The sequence below is a fragment of the Triticum aestivum genome, chromosome 3B, assembly GCF_018294505.1.
Source record: "Triticum aestivum cultivar Chinese Spring chromosome 3B, IWGSC CS RefSeq v2.1, whole genome shotgun sequence".
NCBI lineage: Eukaryota > Viridiplantae > Streptophyta > Magnoliopsida > Poales > Poaceae > Triticum > Triticum aestivum.
Genome location: NC_057801.1, coordinates 440,141,302 through 440,157,741, shown reverse-complemented (window position 1 = coordinate 440,157,741; position 16,440 = coordinate 440,141,302). Strand labels below are relative to the sequence as shown.

At 42.5% G+C, this 16,440-nt stretch overlaps 1 protein-coding gene across 1 annotated transcript; it reads right to left on the bottom strand.

Annotated features, from left to right (window-relative positions):
- Positions 1 to 5,043: 5,043 nt before the first annotated feature.
- LOC123070251 (long chain acyl-CoA synthetase 4) lies at positions 5,044 to 13,520 on the bottom strand. Its single transcript, XM_044493350.1, has 19 exons — positions 13,252 to 13,520; positions 12,277 to 12,340; positions 12,088 to 12,177; positions 11,812 to 11,868; positions 11,600 to 11,648; positions 11,156 to 11,232; positions 10,595 to 10,634; positions 10,414 to 10,508; positions 9,753 to 9,920; positions 9,557 to 9,667; positions 9,387 to 9,474; positions 8,229 to 8,295; positions 7,808 to 7,883; positions 7,598 to 7,715; positions 6,941 to 7,186; positions 6,406 to 6,545; positions 6,058 to 6,240; positions 5,837 to 5,956; positions 5,044 to 5,488 (listed from the first exon to the last, which is right to left on the bottom strand). Exons 1-19 carry the CDS (start codon positions 13,401 to 13,403, stop codon positions 5,453 to 5,455), a joined length of 1,977 nt encoding a protein of 658 aa, XP_044349285.1. The 5' UTR covers positions 13,404 to 13,520; the 3' UTR covers positions 5,044 to 5,452.
- Between the last annotated feature and the right edge of the window lie 2,920 nt (positions 13,521 to 16,440).

The following is a 16,440-nucleotide window of genomic DNA, read 5'->3' as shown; positions in this document are numbered from 1 at the left end:
ACCTTTGCCTTGCACATGGTCCACTTGAGCTAGATGAAGACGATCTTGACTCCATCAAGTTGGACCACCTTTCTTGATTGCGTTGGCTCGATGAAGACTAGATGATTGCTCCCCCATAGTTCACTATGGGTGAGCCACTCTTTGGCACATCTTCACAAGTCCATTGACACCATAATGGATGGCAAGATTCAAGCACTTGATCTCTTCGTGATGCTCCACTTGAACTTGCACACTGCAATCTTGATGACGATCACCACTTGATGTCATCCTTTCCATGGGTTGTATGATATCTTCCTCTTGACGCAAGCCCATGGATACGTACCTAACCCCACATACAACTCTCACATAGACCATGGGTTAGTACATAAAGTGTAATGGACAATGCTTACCATACCATGGGATCACTTGATCCCTCTCGGTACATCTTATATGCTTTGTGAGTTGATCAACTTGATTCACTCTTGACTTAGTCTTGATCAACCTTGAATCTTTGCAACTCTCTTTATTTGGATGATGTCTTGAAGGTAAACATGAATGATCACACAACCTTCTTCTTCAAGACATTCTTGCAATAAGCTCAACACTCGCATGACTAATCTTTGGATAATTCCTTAATAGCACCTTGGTCAACTCAAAAACTCCTTGAAACCAACACATGGACTTCAAGAAAAGCCTATGGACAAATCCTTCAAATACAACTCAAGACAACCATTAGTCCATAGAGATTGTCATCAATTATCAAAACCAAACATGGGGACACCGCATGTTCTTTCAATCTCCCCCATTTTGGTAATTGATGACAATCACTTTCAAGAGAGTTTATATAAGGAATTATGCATCACCATGCAATGCAACAACTAATAGTGCATGCGAATGAGATGCAAATGCTAAGGAACAAAAACAAAGCAAGAAGAGATAACTCTCTAAACTTCTCCACAAAACTCTCTGAAACTTCTCCCCCATTGGCATCGATTGCCAAAATGGGCGAAAATCTAAGAAGGCCAATATAAATTGTGGTCCTCCATAAATTGTGTATTTCTCAACAAGAGAGTGGAATGCAATACACATACCCAACTGCCAATACTTGGAGGAAGACAAACTATATTGATGCCCAAAGATTGCAACAAAAAGATATGCCACAAAGACATAACAAAGAGAGACACAAGCAATCAGATAGAAAGTCGATGTGCTAACGCCTCAAAGGACAAACACACTAGAACAACAACATCAAGGCATTTTGTAAAACAGTAAAATGAAGCTACCTACGCCCTCTCTCAGCGTTTTGGCACAATTAACCGTCTGATTACGCTCACCGACGGACCAGATCAATTCATAGGGCTGCTGCTCCGCCGATCCATCTAGACGACTACATGTGAATCGGGCTAACAGGTGCTATGGGCCGCCCCTGAAGGGCCCGACATTTATTTACAAGGCCGGGCCTGCGTTGGACCAGCTTCTCAAAAAACCTACGCACATGCTTGTCTCAAAAAAAAAACCTACCCACAGGCGGCGACGGATGGCGACGGAGCTCGACTTTCTCTCCCACAATGGCGGCTGGTAGCGTGCATCTCCTTTGGACCATCGCGGTGCGGAGGACACCTAGAAATTGATTAGCAGGCTACCAGATCCCAACTCGCAACCGGAATAGAGCCGCATCATTGGTGCCCGAGAACTGAAGCCAGTGATCTCCCTTGCAATGCCTTTATACTCTTCCTGCCCTGGCTCATGAATGTGAAAGCAATATTTGGAACCATGTCTCCATTTTTTGTGTGATTCGGGCTTCATGATGTTTGTCAATCCCCTGGCACGCACCAGCTCTATTTGTAGGAGATTAACGTATTTTACCATGGATTGAATCTGACAGAGTATAAATATTCAAATATATACATCTTAGTGGTAAGCAAAATTTCAGTTGGTAGATGATCTTATTAGTTAATTACAGTATTACCTGTACAATCATCTGATGTCTTGTATTGCGAGTTATCGTCTCATTTTTTAAGGACACTTCATGGTCAGTTGATGATTAACCAAATCCCAATCATTTACTCCCGGTGATGGTGGATATGTAGTAATAGTACATCTGTAGTTACCATTGTTCAAGAATTCATTTGATTAATCAGTTAACGGGCCAGTTAATCGCTACTCATAGCATGGCTGAATCGAATAACGCATATTCATCGCGTTAACTTGCCAGGCCGATTAATTGGCCAGTTAGACCAATTAATCAATTGTCAGACCGATTAATCCCTGCTGGCCCATTAATAGGTGGGCAAATATTGCCAACATTTTTGGCCCGTAACACCTTCCAGACCCATCATACTCCTTAATAGCTAGGATTAATAATTTTAGCTCCTCTCTTTGCTTTTCATATGTGTACGATAGCATGTTTTGGTATACTACATAGCTGGGAGCATGAGAGTATGATATAATACATAAAAAATCTAGATATATGTTGGAAAGTTCCTATTCAATCTACCGATTAATAGTCGACCGATTAATCCAGTTAATAGGCCTATTCACCGATCAATCGCTACTCCTAAAGCGACTGAGCAGCTACCAGTTAATGATTTCTTGAACATTGGTAGTTACACGATTAAGTGACATGTATTTGTGAAGATTTGGTAATTTTAGAACTCCTTTGCTGTTAAAAGAAGTGAACCAAAAATATCAACTTTTGGTTGTATGGTCTGACTCAGTACCCAGCTCATTCTTCCGATTACATGGTGTTTCATATATAGTATTGGATTGCTTAGTCGATTCCAAAAAAGCACTATTCTTTTCCTTCAAATTCAGTTTACTAATCAAGTTTTTGTCTAAGAAAATTGTTTATGCACGGTGAAGTGGCCTTCTGTGTGAAGTCAGATACAAGGCATCGCATGTCGTTTTTGTTGTTTGTACACACTTCATTTCTTCTATGCACATGGCATATCTACAGGAAAGACAAAAAATAATTAAATGTTAATTAGCTGCTTCGAGGATACACTTGATTAAAGGCCATTTTTTAAAAACTTGCCCATTACTGCTACTTCAGTTACGAATAATCAATGTGGGAGATCAGGCAGCTTCATATATGAATTGTGTACCTGTTAATATTTGTATTGAGCTTCATATATGAATTTACTTGGAAAATATATGTTGTTTTTTAATATATATTGTAGACATGTATTGTGGTAATAGATAGTCAAAGTGGTGCTACCGAAGTCTTGAATATGTAGTTCTTGTTTCATACTTCATGCAAACAAGTGGCCTGGGACAAACTATCTTTGGTAAGAGAAAGGAGTGACATATAAAAGATAAACATGAGGTAATTAGCAACAAATTGCAATTCATATTCTTTTGGATGCCATCTCAGTTTCCTTTCATAGGTTAGCTTTCCTACTTTTCTTTCATACAATATTTTCGCTTTTATTTTCTAAATGTATATTCAGATATATGTTCGTCTTTCATAGAGTCCAGAAAAAGTAAATTTGACATGGCATGGCAAATGCCATGTTCTACCAGCCTATTGTTTTGACATAGTTCTACTAGCAAACCACCCAATATTGATTATTTAGGGACGAGCACGGCAACGTGCGCCATCATGTTCTAGTAACTTCATTAAATCAATTCACAATTATTTCTATAACTTTTTGACCTCATCGGCACACATTTATCTTTCTATACGCGCCGAAATAGACTCCATCGTATAGACATTATAAAAGGGAAGACAAAATCATTTAAAGAGTGCAAAGGTGTTATCTTGAAGCCGTCCGTCAGTTACATTCCTTGTGCATCAACTTATATGGTGAAAGAAGACACAATGATGCAACCGATCGTACACGCAACGACCGAGAATAATCACCTAGGACGGAGGTAGTTTAGAGACGTCCCTGTCGGATCACAGTGCGGAAATCACGAGAACTGCGACGGGAGCATACGGAAGGTGCGTGGTGGCAGTAGCCGCGGGATCGATCGGTTGCGGCGAAAGCTACGTGAATCATTGCGATGGCGCCCGTTCGTTCACTGGAGTGGCACGAGATGCGGTACGTCCGGGTCTCACCTGACCTGGCCACCAGAGTTGGACTTGGACAAAGGTTTAGCACGAAACAGGCGAGGTTTTACGCTGCGCGCAGCTGCCCCTGCCCTCGGCAGTGCCCGCCAGATTCAGGAAAGCGGGCCCGTTTCGACGGATCACAGCGAGCGACTCGGCGGGCGCGTGCAGTTGTCGCTGGCGAGCGGCAGCGGCGGGGAGGGATGGGGGGCAGGTAGCCAGAGCAAAATCGAGCGTGAACCTGCGATATTCGGGGCATGGGCGTGGACGCGTGTCGACGGCTTCGGGGCGCGGGGGGAGGGCATGCCGGGTCCAGGTGCAGCGCCCCCGCCACCTCCTTCCAGTTCCAGGGTTCTGTGCGCCGGGGCCCACTTACGCACGCACTGCGTGCGCGACGTGGAGACTGGAGACGTCGGCCGTCTCCCTTCCCTCCCTCGACTTTGGTCTCTCTCTCTCGTGGGTCAGTCAGTCAGTCAGTGGCGGCCGTCGTGCGGCACGGGTCGCTGCGAGATCCTCTGCAGTACCGCATGGTGCAGTACTGCAGAGGATCCTAACCCCTGCCACGTGTGACTGTGTGTGCCTGCGTGGCTCCGTATCTTTTTCTCGGCGTGCCGACGGCTCGTGGTTTTTCAATTCCGCGGCTGAAACCATGACTACGGCAGTCTGATTAAGGCTGGCCTGTGCCCAGCCACCGGAAGATTGTTTCTTTTCTCGCAAATTAACTAACTGCCGTGCGTTGCAACGAGGGATACATGGCAGATGACTTCCGTGACAACAAAAAAGGCTATGTTCGAAAGAAAACCACTAGTTCTAAGCTATGTTCAGTGAGTTCCATCGTGACGTGCGTGTTCCTTGACGATGAAGCAAGTCCATGATGATGACACCTATCTAATATTGAACCAAAAACTAACTTCTACTCTTTCTAGTCATGAACTTTTTACTTTGTTTTAGCATCAGATAAGTTCCAATGATATTACTCAGATGTAGGAATAGAAAGAAAAAAACAATAAGTATTCACGAAGGTTTATATCAACAAAATGGATTCCTCGAGCTCAGAGAAAAAATTAGTATTACATTATTTGAAGAAAGACGCAGGGGAAGACGAAAAAGGGCGACCCGAGCATCACAAGTATCTTAAGATTGAATCGGAGCATGTTTCTCGGCTGCTAATCGGTCGTTGGTAAAAATGGCAGTTTCAGAGCTCGAACAACTGGAAACGGTGTCTGCCATTATGCGTGCCACTACATTGCCCATTTGCCACATATTAAAAACAGAGCAAACTCTGAAAGACCATTACACCACTCATCCGATCCAAGCTAGGGACATATACACAATAATATGAGAAGCGTAGCACTATTGAGTTTCGTACTTCTGTCAGCTCCTTGGGTGTCGGGAATCTGATTTTACGTGTTCTAGACGAGCTCATTTAGCACTTTTGTACATGTTGTCAATTGCGCCCTGCAAATAAATGAAGTAAGGTTAGCGCTGCTCGCTGTCCTGTTTGTACAAGGCATCAGAATACCAGAAGGAGCAAAACAATGCTGTCATGCTGATGAAATACGTAGTAAGTTCAGATTCTCGCAAAAAAAATTTAGTAAGTTCAGAAATATCCACTGCATTGGTTTTCTGATGGTTTGAAAAAGGTCACCCAGTTCGTAAGATGATGAATCCAAAGGACAAGAAACAAATTGCACAAGGTCGTCCATGCATGTAAACGACGTATGCTTTTTTTTATTTTTATGTTTGAGGTGGATGTAGATGACATATGCTGAACATGGCTCACAGCAATGATTGGATGAACAATACCTGGTAGTACTTGAGCAACTGCGGCCGCTTCCTTTTATATGTTGGAGTGATCAGGTCACGCTCCATGTCAAACGGCACTGGGTCAAGGTGCACAGCTCTTATGAATTCAAAACCTTTGAGCTGCACAAAGATAAGTAGAAAGTTAGGCTGTGCACTGGAGTAAGCCGTGAATATCAATAGAAAAAAGAGCAAAACAAAAAAGCAATTATAAACAATATCACCTTCTTCTCTTTTCCTGTTTTTGAAAGTTCCCCTAAAATATATTCTTTTGCTTTTGGATTCTCACACAGTGCCTCAAAATCACCACTGATTCCATTTGCCTCAGCCCAGCTCTCAAGGGCTTCCTTGTTAGGATTGACTACGGCAACAAGGAATGACTCAAAACTATTTCCATATACCCATATCTGGCAAATGTTTGCAAAATTGAAGAAAATATTTCAGATATTACAATAGAACGCAACATTAAGTACAACGAAGCATGAATAAACTATTTTGACTGGTTATATCATATAAAGAACAATGGTGCAGAAAAAAAAACTTATAAATCCTGGAAATTGAGCTCTATATACCGAGTCTATAGCAGAAACAACACCGTAAATGTTCTCCAAATTTTCAACTGCTACATATTCTCCTTGTGAAAGCTTGAAGATATTCTTCTTCCGATCAATGATCTTCATACTTCCATCAGGTTGCCACTCGCCAATGTCCCCTGTAAGCAGAAAAGGAAAAAAATGTTTTGAATCTCCACTTCGGATGAGGCACAATATAGAATAGTTTGTGCAGTATAATGACTACATCAACTAGAGCCGGGAGTGAATTTCTCGTTAGAACTTTTTCTATTAAACAATGGGATCTCCGTAGTACTGTTACCCAGGCTAAGGTGAGAAAGGACATGCAGACTAGATCCAGATTAACTGGGGTGAACTCTTATCCTCCATATGTTCCCTTCCACGTGGACCGATAATGCCACACATTCAGAGGCCTAGAATACTAGAATATTCACAGCCTAGAATATTTGACAAATGTTTATGTTCCATTATTTACTTTTGCAGCGACCACATAGTGGAAACAGATGACAACTTAAACACTGAAAGCAAGATGTACCTGTATGGAACCATCCATCAACCAAAACCTCCTCTGTAAGGTCTTCACGCCTGTAGTACCCTGAGAATAATGTTTCTCCCTTGATGCAGATTTCTCCACGAGGTGTGCTTGCAAGTGCATCATAATTCATGTCAGGGACAGATTCTAGGCGGGCATCAATATTTGGAACTGGAGGACCAACAGTCCCTATCATGGACATCTGATTTGGTAGCGAGACAAATGATCCAGCACAAGTTTCAGTGAGACCTAACATAGAAGAAGATCAAGGAGTAAGCCAGAAGTGATAGTTAGGTTGGCGAAGAAAGGCGAACGAAAAACATCAGCTTATGCAGATGAAGGATTGACCTAATTTAGGTAAAAGAACATACACAACTCTCTTTTTATGTTGTCAACCAGTTTAAGAATAGTGCACTAAAGACCATATAGTTCTGTTCAAAGAGTAAGCATTTCTTATTGATAACATAGATCTCAAAAGCTAACAACGTGGTTATACCTGTCATCTTTAACAGAAAACAGCTGATCTAATCCATACAAGTAAAATAATAAAGTTCACTGACCAAATGAAATAGAGCAGAAACATCAGGCGATCATGCAACTTGAACGATCATAACAGTAAAAAAAATAAAAATCGTATCCCAAGAAGAGAAAAAGATGTACCGTATCCTTGTAAAACATGTGCGCATGTCACCACTCGCAGGTATTCTTCCACATGAGTGGCAAGTGGGGCAGCTCCGGATAAAATTACACGGACATTTCCTCCAAGACCTTCTTTCACCTTATCGCAATAAACACAATTTCTAGAATATGAAGGCAGCAAGCTGGGAACACCATACAAAATGAAGAAGCAGTGATGCCATGATGAAATACCTTACTGAAAACTACTTTGTCACATATTGCAGCAGCTTCATTGTGCTTAGCTCCCCTCATCATTCTAAACTGCTTGCTGCAAAACAAAATGTCTACATCATACTTGGATTTGTGACAGGTGAGGTCCTTTAATGATGCAGTGAGAATGTAGCTAGCCTAGGGCTGGGGCTAGGAGGGCTGTATCCTGGATCCAGCCCAAAGTTATAGAGTAAGTAAGCAGTTTTTGGCCCAAAAACTCTGGATCCCAGGAGACCAGCAGCTCCTAACCCAGGAGCCCACTACTCTTGGCCCAATCCTGGGTGCACCACTGGCTACGGACACTTAATAATTGAAGAACTTAGCATGGAGTCACTGGCAGTGCAAGCAAGTATTCCACACTTCCACCCAAAAAAGATAACTGCTCTGAGATTAGCAAACTTACAATTTGTAAGCAAGATTGAACATTGTACTCTTTATGAAACCACCAGCAGAGATTTTAGCTTGAAGCCCTGAAAAAAGTGTAAAGCAAAGGGATGAACCGTATGTAAAAATTTGCACTCAGAATCGGCTCCAAATTCTTTTGAACTTCGAACAGTAGAAGCAGATTGTGACAACGGATAGCCCAAGAACAGTACATCAAGTTAATGCATGATCACCTGATGCATCAACAGCGAAAAAGAACCATAGAAGGGAGGGTACATCCTGGACAGGTTCTTGGGCTTTTGCTGGTCATGTTCTGCTGGAACTGCCAGTTTTGGGTGCATCCTGGACAGTTCAAGACATGCTGTGCCTCGTGCAATCTCACCGACAGAAGCTTGTGTTTTTGTTAGAAACAAGACACAGAAAAGATGTGGTAGAGGGGTTGCATTGGAGGTTAGGTCTTAAACAGATAATCACCTTTAGTGAGCAGGGGAAAGGGGGTGTTTTTAGCTCTGTTTGGGGATGAGGGTGTCTCAGTCGAGTTAATAAATCTAGGCAGTTGCTTTGTTAATCTATTCATTCATGATATGCCAAACGAAATAAAATGGAGATGCACGTTTGTTTATGGCGAATCGCGAAACCATCTACGTCATCATATGTGGGATCTCCTCTGCTGCATCAGGACCTTGGTTCCTTGGCTGATGGCGGGAGATTCCAATGAAATTGTGCTAAAATTATGTTTACTGAAATTATGCTAAGATATGTTTGCTGAAATGAAAATTTTCATGTAAGTTACTTGAGAGTATCTGATAATTACCAATGGAGCATATTTAAAGTGATAAAGGATTACAATACATGTGTACAAGTGGTATATGACTATATGAGGAGTGAGAGTACATACTCCCATGTGCACAGCACCACTTACATATGTCTATTTAGAAGTGCGCTGACTGCAAGGGTTATGACGAAAACATATAGTTATGTTTCTTATACAACTATAATGGTCTGAACGCGTATTTCATTACCCCGCACAAGAATAAGCAGTGCGGGTCTCTATCTTATTCCTCCAATTAGTGTAGGAATTAGTCTCTCAGCAGTGAACGTGGAAGCTGTAACCTTATTTTAATATTAGATAGAAATGTTAGGATAGAAATGTTAGGCGACTCAAGCAGACCCTTACCAGAAAATATCCGATCAAGAACACGTGGCACAGCACATAAGATAGTTGGTTTCAGTGTACCAATATCCTCAACCAGTAACTTAACATCCTGCACCATATTTTAAATAGTCAATACAGGTGCAAAAGCACAACCCCGAGAAGGATTCAGGTGAACACATAATGATGCTTACCCCACGCCAAAATCCAATAGATGCACCATGGAACATAAACAGCTCTTCCACAACTCGGTCAAAGATATGAGCAAGAGGAAGGTAAGACATATAAACGTCTGTTTCCTCCAGCTGAGATTATCACATAGCAAAATAAATTAAATATTAATTGGTCGTGAGGTAAAATTACATGGCATAATGGCTGCTGGCATCTTACCCGCTCGTTTACAGAATTAAGAAGCCGGTCCACACCTGCAATGAGACAGATAATGCTCGCATTGGAGATCAGTACACCTTTGGGGTCACCAGTAGTTCCACTAGTGTACATTATAGTACATATATCTGTCCTTTGATTCACTGGAAGATCAAATTCTTGGTCACCTGCCTGCAGATAAGATGCCACAAGGAAAGTGCATAGTTAATAACTGTGTCGATAAGATCATCACAGTAAAATGTTTTACATCAATTGGAAAACTAGAATATTTAGATGTTTGATGTATTGTGAGTGCAAATGTATTGTGTGATCTAGCACAGGTAGCAAAAATGATCTAAGGAAATCTAATCACAGATGGTAACAACAAATGAACAAATAACTTGACAAGTTTGCAGCCAATAACCATTAGATTCCTTATTCTGATGTTCCACGAATGAGATTACATTAAATGTTTGCTCATCCAGTCATTCACTAAAGTGAGGATACAGTTAGACATAATACTGAAGTGCGGAACACAACATCATGAAATATTCATATTTAAGAAACAATATTCAGAAGACAGTTAGACATAATACTGAAGTGTGGAACACAACATCATGAAATATTCATACTTAAGAAACAATATTCAGAAGAATCCACATGCAAAGCTGACGACCTATCTTACCAAAGATATGAACTCATCCCATGAGTATATTGAGAGCCCACACTTGGAAACTTCTTCCTTTTGTTCTTGTGTCACTTTACCAAAACTCACAATGGCTACAAACAAAATAATATATTTGCTTTATAGGTGGAAACCTTTTGGTATTAGATGATGAGATCTATCTAGGATAAGTGAAACTCACTTTTCAAGAACTCAGTTGACTTGGGAAATGTCTTTAAGAGCTGTCAAATTGAGATAAAAGAGAGATATTAATAACAGAAAACCCATTAGCATGGTTGCATCACAACTGTGATAATTTTGGCGTGTTGAACATAAATGGACAAAATCATTAGGTAATTGCTCAACAGTAGAGAGCTGTGTTGACAGATGGAATGTTTTCTATTAATACGAACTAACGCTCCTATTAATCCAAACAGCTTATGGGACTGTACAGAGCATAACTGACAACAAGAAACTTTTGAAGCCTTGTTTGGTTGGCCCCAAGCCAGCCAGGATCTCGGCCAAAAAAAACTGGGCTTGTCTGGGATTGGGCTACCCAAAAGGGGCTTTAGGGATATAAAAGACAGTTGGTGTACTGCTTTGTAGTGTTTCCACTTTCCTAGGTCACCGACCGAATAGGGGTCATTGGGTCAACATGCATCATCCCCCGGGCAAAGGCATGAATACCAAATATTGAAAAGAGAAGTTTATGGGACATCGCAAGCATACAAATTCTACATATGAGATGATGAAGGAAACAAACCTCCGCAACTTTCTTCTCCTCTGCAAAGGCAATCTCAACTTCTGCATGGCACAGAATAAACTCTATCGCACCAGCCCCTACAAAAAGAGCATCGTCAATAAGCAGGTTGAAATGTATCATCAGTATTGTTTCTTTTATCGTTTGTAATGTGGGGAAAAGGATCCATACTAAGGATGTTCAATTGCATAGTGCTCTGCTCAGATATTAGATTACTTGTTTGCCACATGTTTCAAGGATGTGGTGGGGCTTTTCATTCTTTTTTTAAGATGTGATTTTAGCTTGATTATGATTTCAGAAATCTTAAATAGTGCAAAGCATATGAATATCGAGACACGCTTCTCAATGAAGTGTATAATTCACTGATGCGCAACAAACAAAAAAACTGAAAGAGGGACATACTGCAAGCCCCTCAATGTCATAAAATGGAGATGTCAGGATATATACCAAGAGTGTCATATAATGGAACACAGTAGACTCCATGGGCATTGCAAGCCTGCAAGGGATAGAGATTGCAAGTGAATTAAGTTTGTAAGAGATACATGGCAAACATAGTGCTCTTGATTGGTTAAGGAAAACTCCAGAAGTCCAACAAGATGAAAATAGTTACTTGTTGCAAGAATGAATTAAATGCTGCATGCAGTAGAATAAGATTTTACCTCCATCGTGATAATCCATTCAGGGCTATTAGCGCCATATATACCGCAACGACTGCCCTGCAAAATTATCCAGTTTTAAAAAAAATTAGTCATCACGAAATAACCTTAATCATGAAACATCAAAGTGACTCCCCCGAGCTAATAAAAAATTCACATAATGTTTAATTTCATGTGTTCATTCAAGATGAGAAAACATATCACCTAACTGAAAAATGTTTTAAGTAAATAAGCATTAGAGTGAATAGAATAGCAAATACATAAGAAACGAAAGCAAACCTTCGTGAGTCCACAGCTCCTAATAGAGTTACCGATTTTATTTGCAATGCCAAACACCTCCTTATATGTTCTCCAAACGTATGCACCAGCCTATTTGTTTAGACCACACAAATCATACTTTAGCAAGAATTCTACTGCTTTTATATTTCAGGGGGAAAGTTGTACAAGGAATGATCGACCAAATGGTACCTTCCCATCAACAATCTCACGGTGACCAAGCATTCTGTTGTTTGGATACTTCTCCACTGCCATTCTGTGTATGAGAACACGTCATTGAAACTCAAAGCTAAATAAGCTCAGTAAGACAAAAGGTCGCCAGATTTAAGAGTTTTAGGTCAGCAGTCAAAATGCAACGAACCAACTTGCTCGGTAAATTTCCTTGGTTAACTAACCCGAAACAAACCAGACACTATTGACCAATCTGACATCAGCGTTCCCACCCACAAAAGACTACGGAGAAAGTGAATTCAATTTGATGACAGGTTTGCGTGTCAGCGATTTGATGCTTTCTTCCACAGCTGATTAACAGTTTTAGAGGGTCATGAACGAGCGGGAAATAGTACTGCTGAGTTCGAACTAGTAATCTGAACTTTATTCCTCTGCTTTAAAGAAAATTATCACTCCATAGAAACAGCGTACTACTGATCCAGAATTTAAAGGCATTTAAAGAGTGAGTCTATACAACTGCCCAACCAACAGAGCAACTAATAAACAAGATCCTTTTCAAAAAAACTAATACTAAACAAGATATCGGAGCCGAAATGCAAAGAGGAAATTCAGATAAATGCAGAGTACTAGGGTCATTTTGTCGAGGGCGTGGGGGACAGATCCCGAGGGCTAGCATACGCAAGAAAACCGACATAAATGCCATAAAGAATAGGGTTCATGCGAGTAGTAGTTAGTTGGACGGGAGGCAAAGGAGAATCAGGCATAGTATCAAACCCCAGTCTCCGTGCAGTACTAGCAAGGACAGCGACAAATCACCACGACCAAATAAATACTCAATAGAAGAAAACATCCTCCGCGTCCCACCCACTACGCGTGAACAAAACCACCGGATTCAATCCTTTGACCAACGCCACCGAAAAGAGAAATAATCCAGGAGCCATCAATGGAGCAGAGGATGAAGCAGCCAGGGGCCTCGGAGGAGCAAGGAGAGCTCACCGGAAGATGTCGTAGCAGCTGTCCAGGCCGTCGACGGGCGCCGGGAAGCCGTCGCGGGCGAAGGCGCTCCGGTAGGTGGGCCCCACCGAGGGCCGGCCGTCGGCGGCCGGGCGGCCCTCCTCGACCTTCACCACGTGCTGCATCTCCGCCATCCCTCTCCCTCCTGCTTGCTCCGGTAGCCTTGCCTAGCTCTTGCTGCGCTTCGAAATGGACCGAAGTAGAAAGAAGCGTGGAGACGGGGGGGCTAAATAGTAATACTCCTTGACAGAAATGAGATATTGGTGGGTGGGTGCAGCGGGGAGCGGTGGGGCCACCTGGCATGGACAGTGGGAGGTTGGGCCGCCCAGCGGCTGTGGGGCTTGCGTGGGCCGCTGGTTGGTGGGGCAGGTGACCGGTGCGACCTTCCTTGTCGAGACTCAGGTGGTCGCTCATCCAGACGTACTCTACAGGGACATGGCATTTTTGCGGACAGGGATTATTGGTGGCATCAGCTCTCCAGTTTTCTTCATTTCTGGGCAAAAAACGGTTGAATTTTAATTAAGTGTCGATGGGTTTGACATGATTTTGATTTAAACCGCTATGCATTCATTACGGTGGCTGTGTGACCCTGTCAGGTATTATTATTACTGGAACTAACTCGTTTAAGACGTGGTTTTCATCGTGCAACATGTGGATGGTTATTTGTCGTTGACGATGAACAGTGTTATAAAGACTAAAAAAATACGCAAAAGTTATACTGAGGCTGTGAGAATTAATATAGATGCGGTAAAAAAATATACCATGCCGTAGGGGCTTCTAGATTCTCGGTTAATCCGAACATGTTTGATGAAAAAACTTGGAAGATAATATGGAAAGTGCTTGCACGCATGGCCCCACAAACATTTTGCAAAAAGTTATTTTACTAGTGCATGCATATGCATATTGTTGGAAATATTAGCGCTTTTCCGACTAATCTAATACACGACTATATAATAAAGATGACAAATACGGTATGCATCTCATACCGATACCTAAGCATGTGAGCACATACAATACATAGAACTGAAATATCTATGAAGAGTATATATACGGCCAGCACATGAACAAGCAAATAGGGGATGAACAAGTCATACCCTGTCGGGGATATACCCTCCGTGCTTACTGTTAGTTATTTTGTTGCAAGATATGGCTCGTCTATAAAATATAGGGTGAGTGTTGATCCTACTATGTGTGTCGTGCAATCCAAAGCATTTATATAGAGTGCACACATCTAGGGGGAGTCCGTCTATATTTTGTAGATGATGGGTTTGTTTATATTCTTTTGTGTACTCTTATGTGCAAATCTCGTATTGTCATCAATCCATCAAAAAGGGGGAGATTGTAAGGGCATATTTCACCCCATGTGGTTTTGGTGATTGATGACAATGCATTTGCGGACTAATCGTGTGCATTGAGCATTTCAGATATCTCATGTTTAGGCACAAGACGATTCATTGCCCCTCGGAGTCTAGTGAAGACGGGATTTTCTCTACGTTTCTTTTTGGTGGATTTGAGTCGTAGAAAAGTCGTAATATTAAGAGGGGATTCACTTTGGAAAGGTTTGGGTGGAATCACCACGTACACGTTTGTTCATTTGCACCACCTTTCCTTTGCCTCTTTGGAGCAACCACCGTGTATGTGTGTCTCTGCAAAATGAAGGACTCCTAGTGTTGTTGTGTTGTGGCATGCGGTAGTACTGCTCAAGGGAGCAGTAGTACCGCAGAGGCCCACGGTAGTACCGGCCAGGGACACGGTAGTACCGCAAGCCCTTGCGGTAGTACCGCTCCTCGGGCGCGATAGTACCGTGACCTCGGGCCCAGCACAGCAGCACGAGCGGAAGTAGGGGGCGGATGTAAATTTTTACATCTGCGTCCTACACGGCAGTACCGCTCCATGTATGCGGTAGTACCGTGTCGGATTTTTGCACAGACCAAAACTCAGCGAAAGTAGCCACGGATGTATATTTTTATTCGTCCGTGCCTTCCCAACCCAGGCAAACCCTGCCTTGCGGTAGTACCGCAAGGGCGAGCGGTAGTGCCGCTCCTGCGGTTCTACCGCTCTTTGCTTCAACGCAACAGGGCTGGCCTGGCTCCTGCCGTGCAAGCGGTAGTACTGTAGTGCCTCGCAGTAGTACCACAGGCCCTTGCGGTAGTACCGCATGTCTGGTTCGGTAGTACCGCATGTCGCGGGCTGGATAAGTGGGTAACGGTTGGATTTGACCTATCACTATATAAGGGGAGTCTTCTTCTTCGAATTGACTACCTCTTCCATCCCTAAGCTCCATTGTTGCTCTAAGCTTCATTTTCGCCCGATCTCTCTCCCTATCCAATCAAACTTGTTGATTCTCTAGGTATTAGTTGAGAATGCCTTGATCTACACTTCCACCAAGAGAATTTTGATTCCCCCCCACTAATCCCTTGCGGATCTTGTTACTCTTGGGTGTTTGAGCACCCTAGACGGTTGAGGTCACCGCAGAGTCATAGTCCATTGTGGTGAAGCTTCGTGGTGTCGTTGGGAGCCTTCAATTAAGTTGTGAATATTGTCCCAACCTTGTTTGTAAAGGTTCAATCGCCGCCTCCAAGGGCACCAATAGTGGAATCACGGCATCTCGCATTGTGTGAGGACGTGAGGAGAATACGGTGGCCCTAGTGGATTCTTGGGGAGCATTGTGCCTCCACACCGCTCCAACGGAGACGTACTTCCCCTCAAAGGGAAGGAACTTCAGTAACACATCCTCGTCTCCATCGACTCCACTTTTGGTTATTTCTCACCTTTACTTGTGCAAGCTTATTTTGTGTTCTATCCCTTACTTGCTTGTGTGCTTGTTGTTGTTGCATCATATAGATTGCTCACCTAGTTGCATATATAAACAACCTACTTTGATGCAAAGTTTAATTTGGTAAAGAAAAGCTAAAAATTGTTAGTTGCCTATTCACCCCCCCCCCCTCTAGTCAACTATATCGATCCTTTTAATTGGTATCAGAGCCTCGTCTCTTTATTAAGGACTTTGTCGTTCTAAGAGTATAGTTGACATCATAGATGATGAGGAGGATCACCCCGGTGTGAATCCTTCTTCGTCTATGGCCGATGGGGGATCCCCGGTCTCACGTGAGGAATTCAATGCGGCTTTGGACACATTGAAAACCTCCATGACGACCGAGGTCAAAGGCA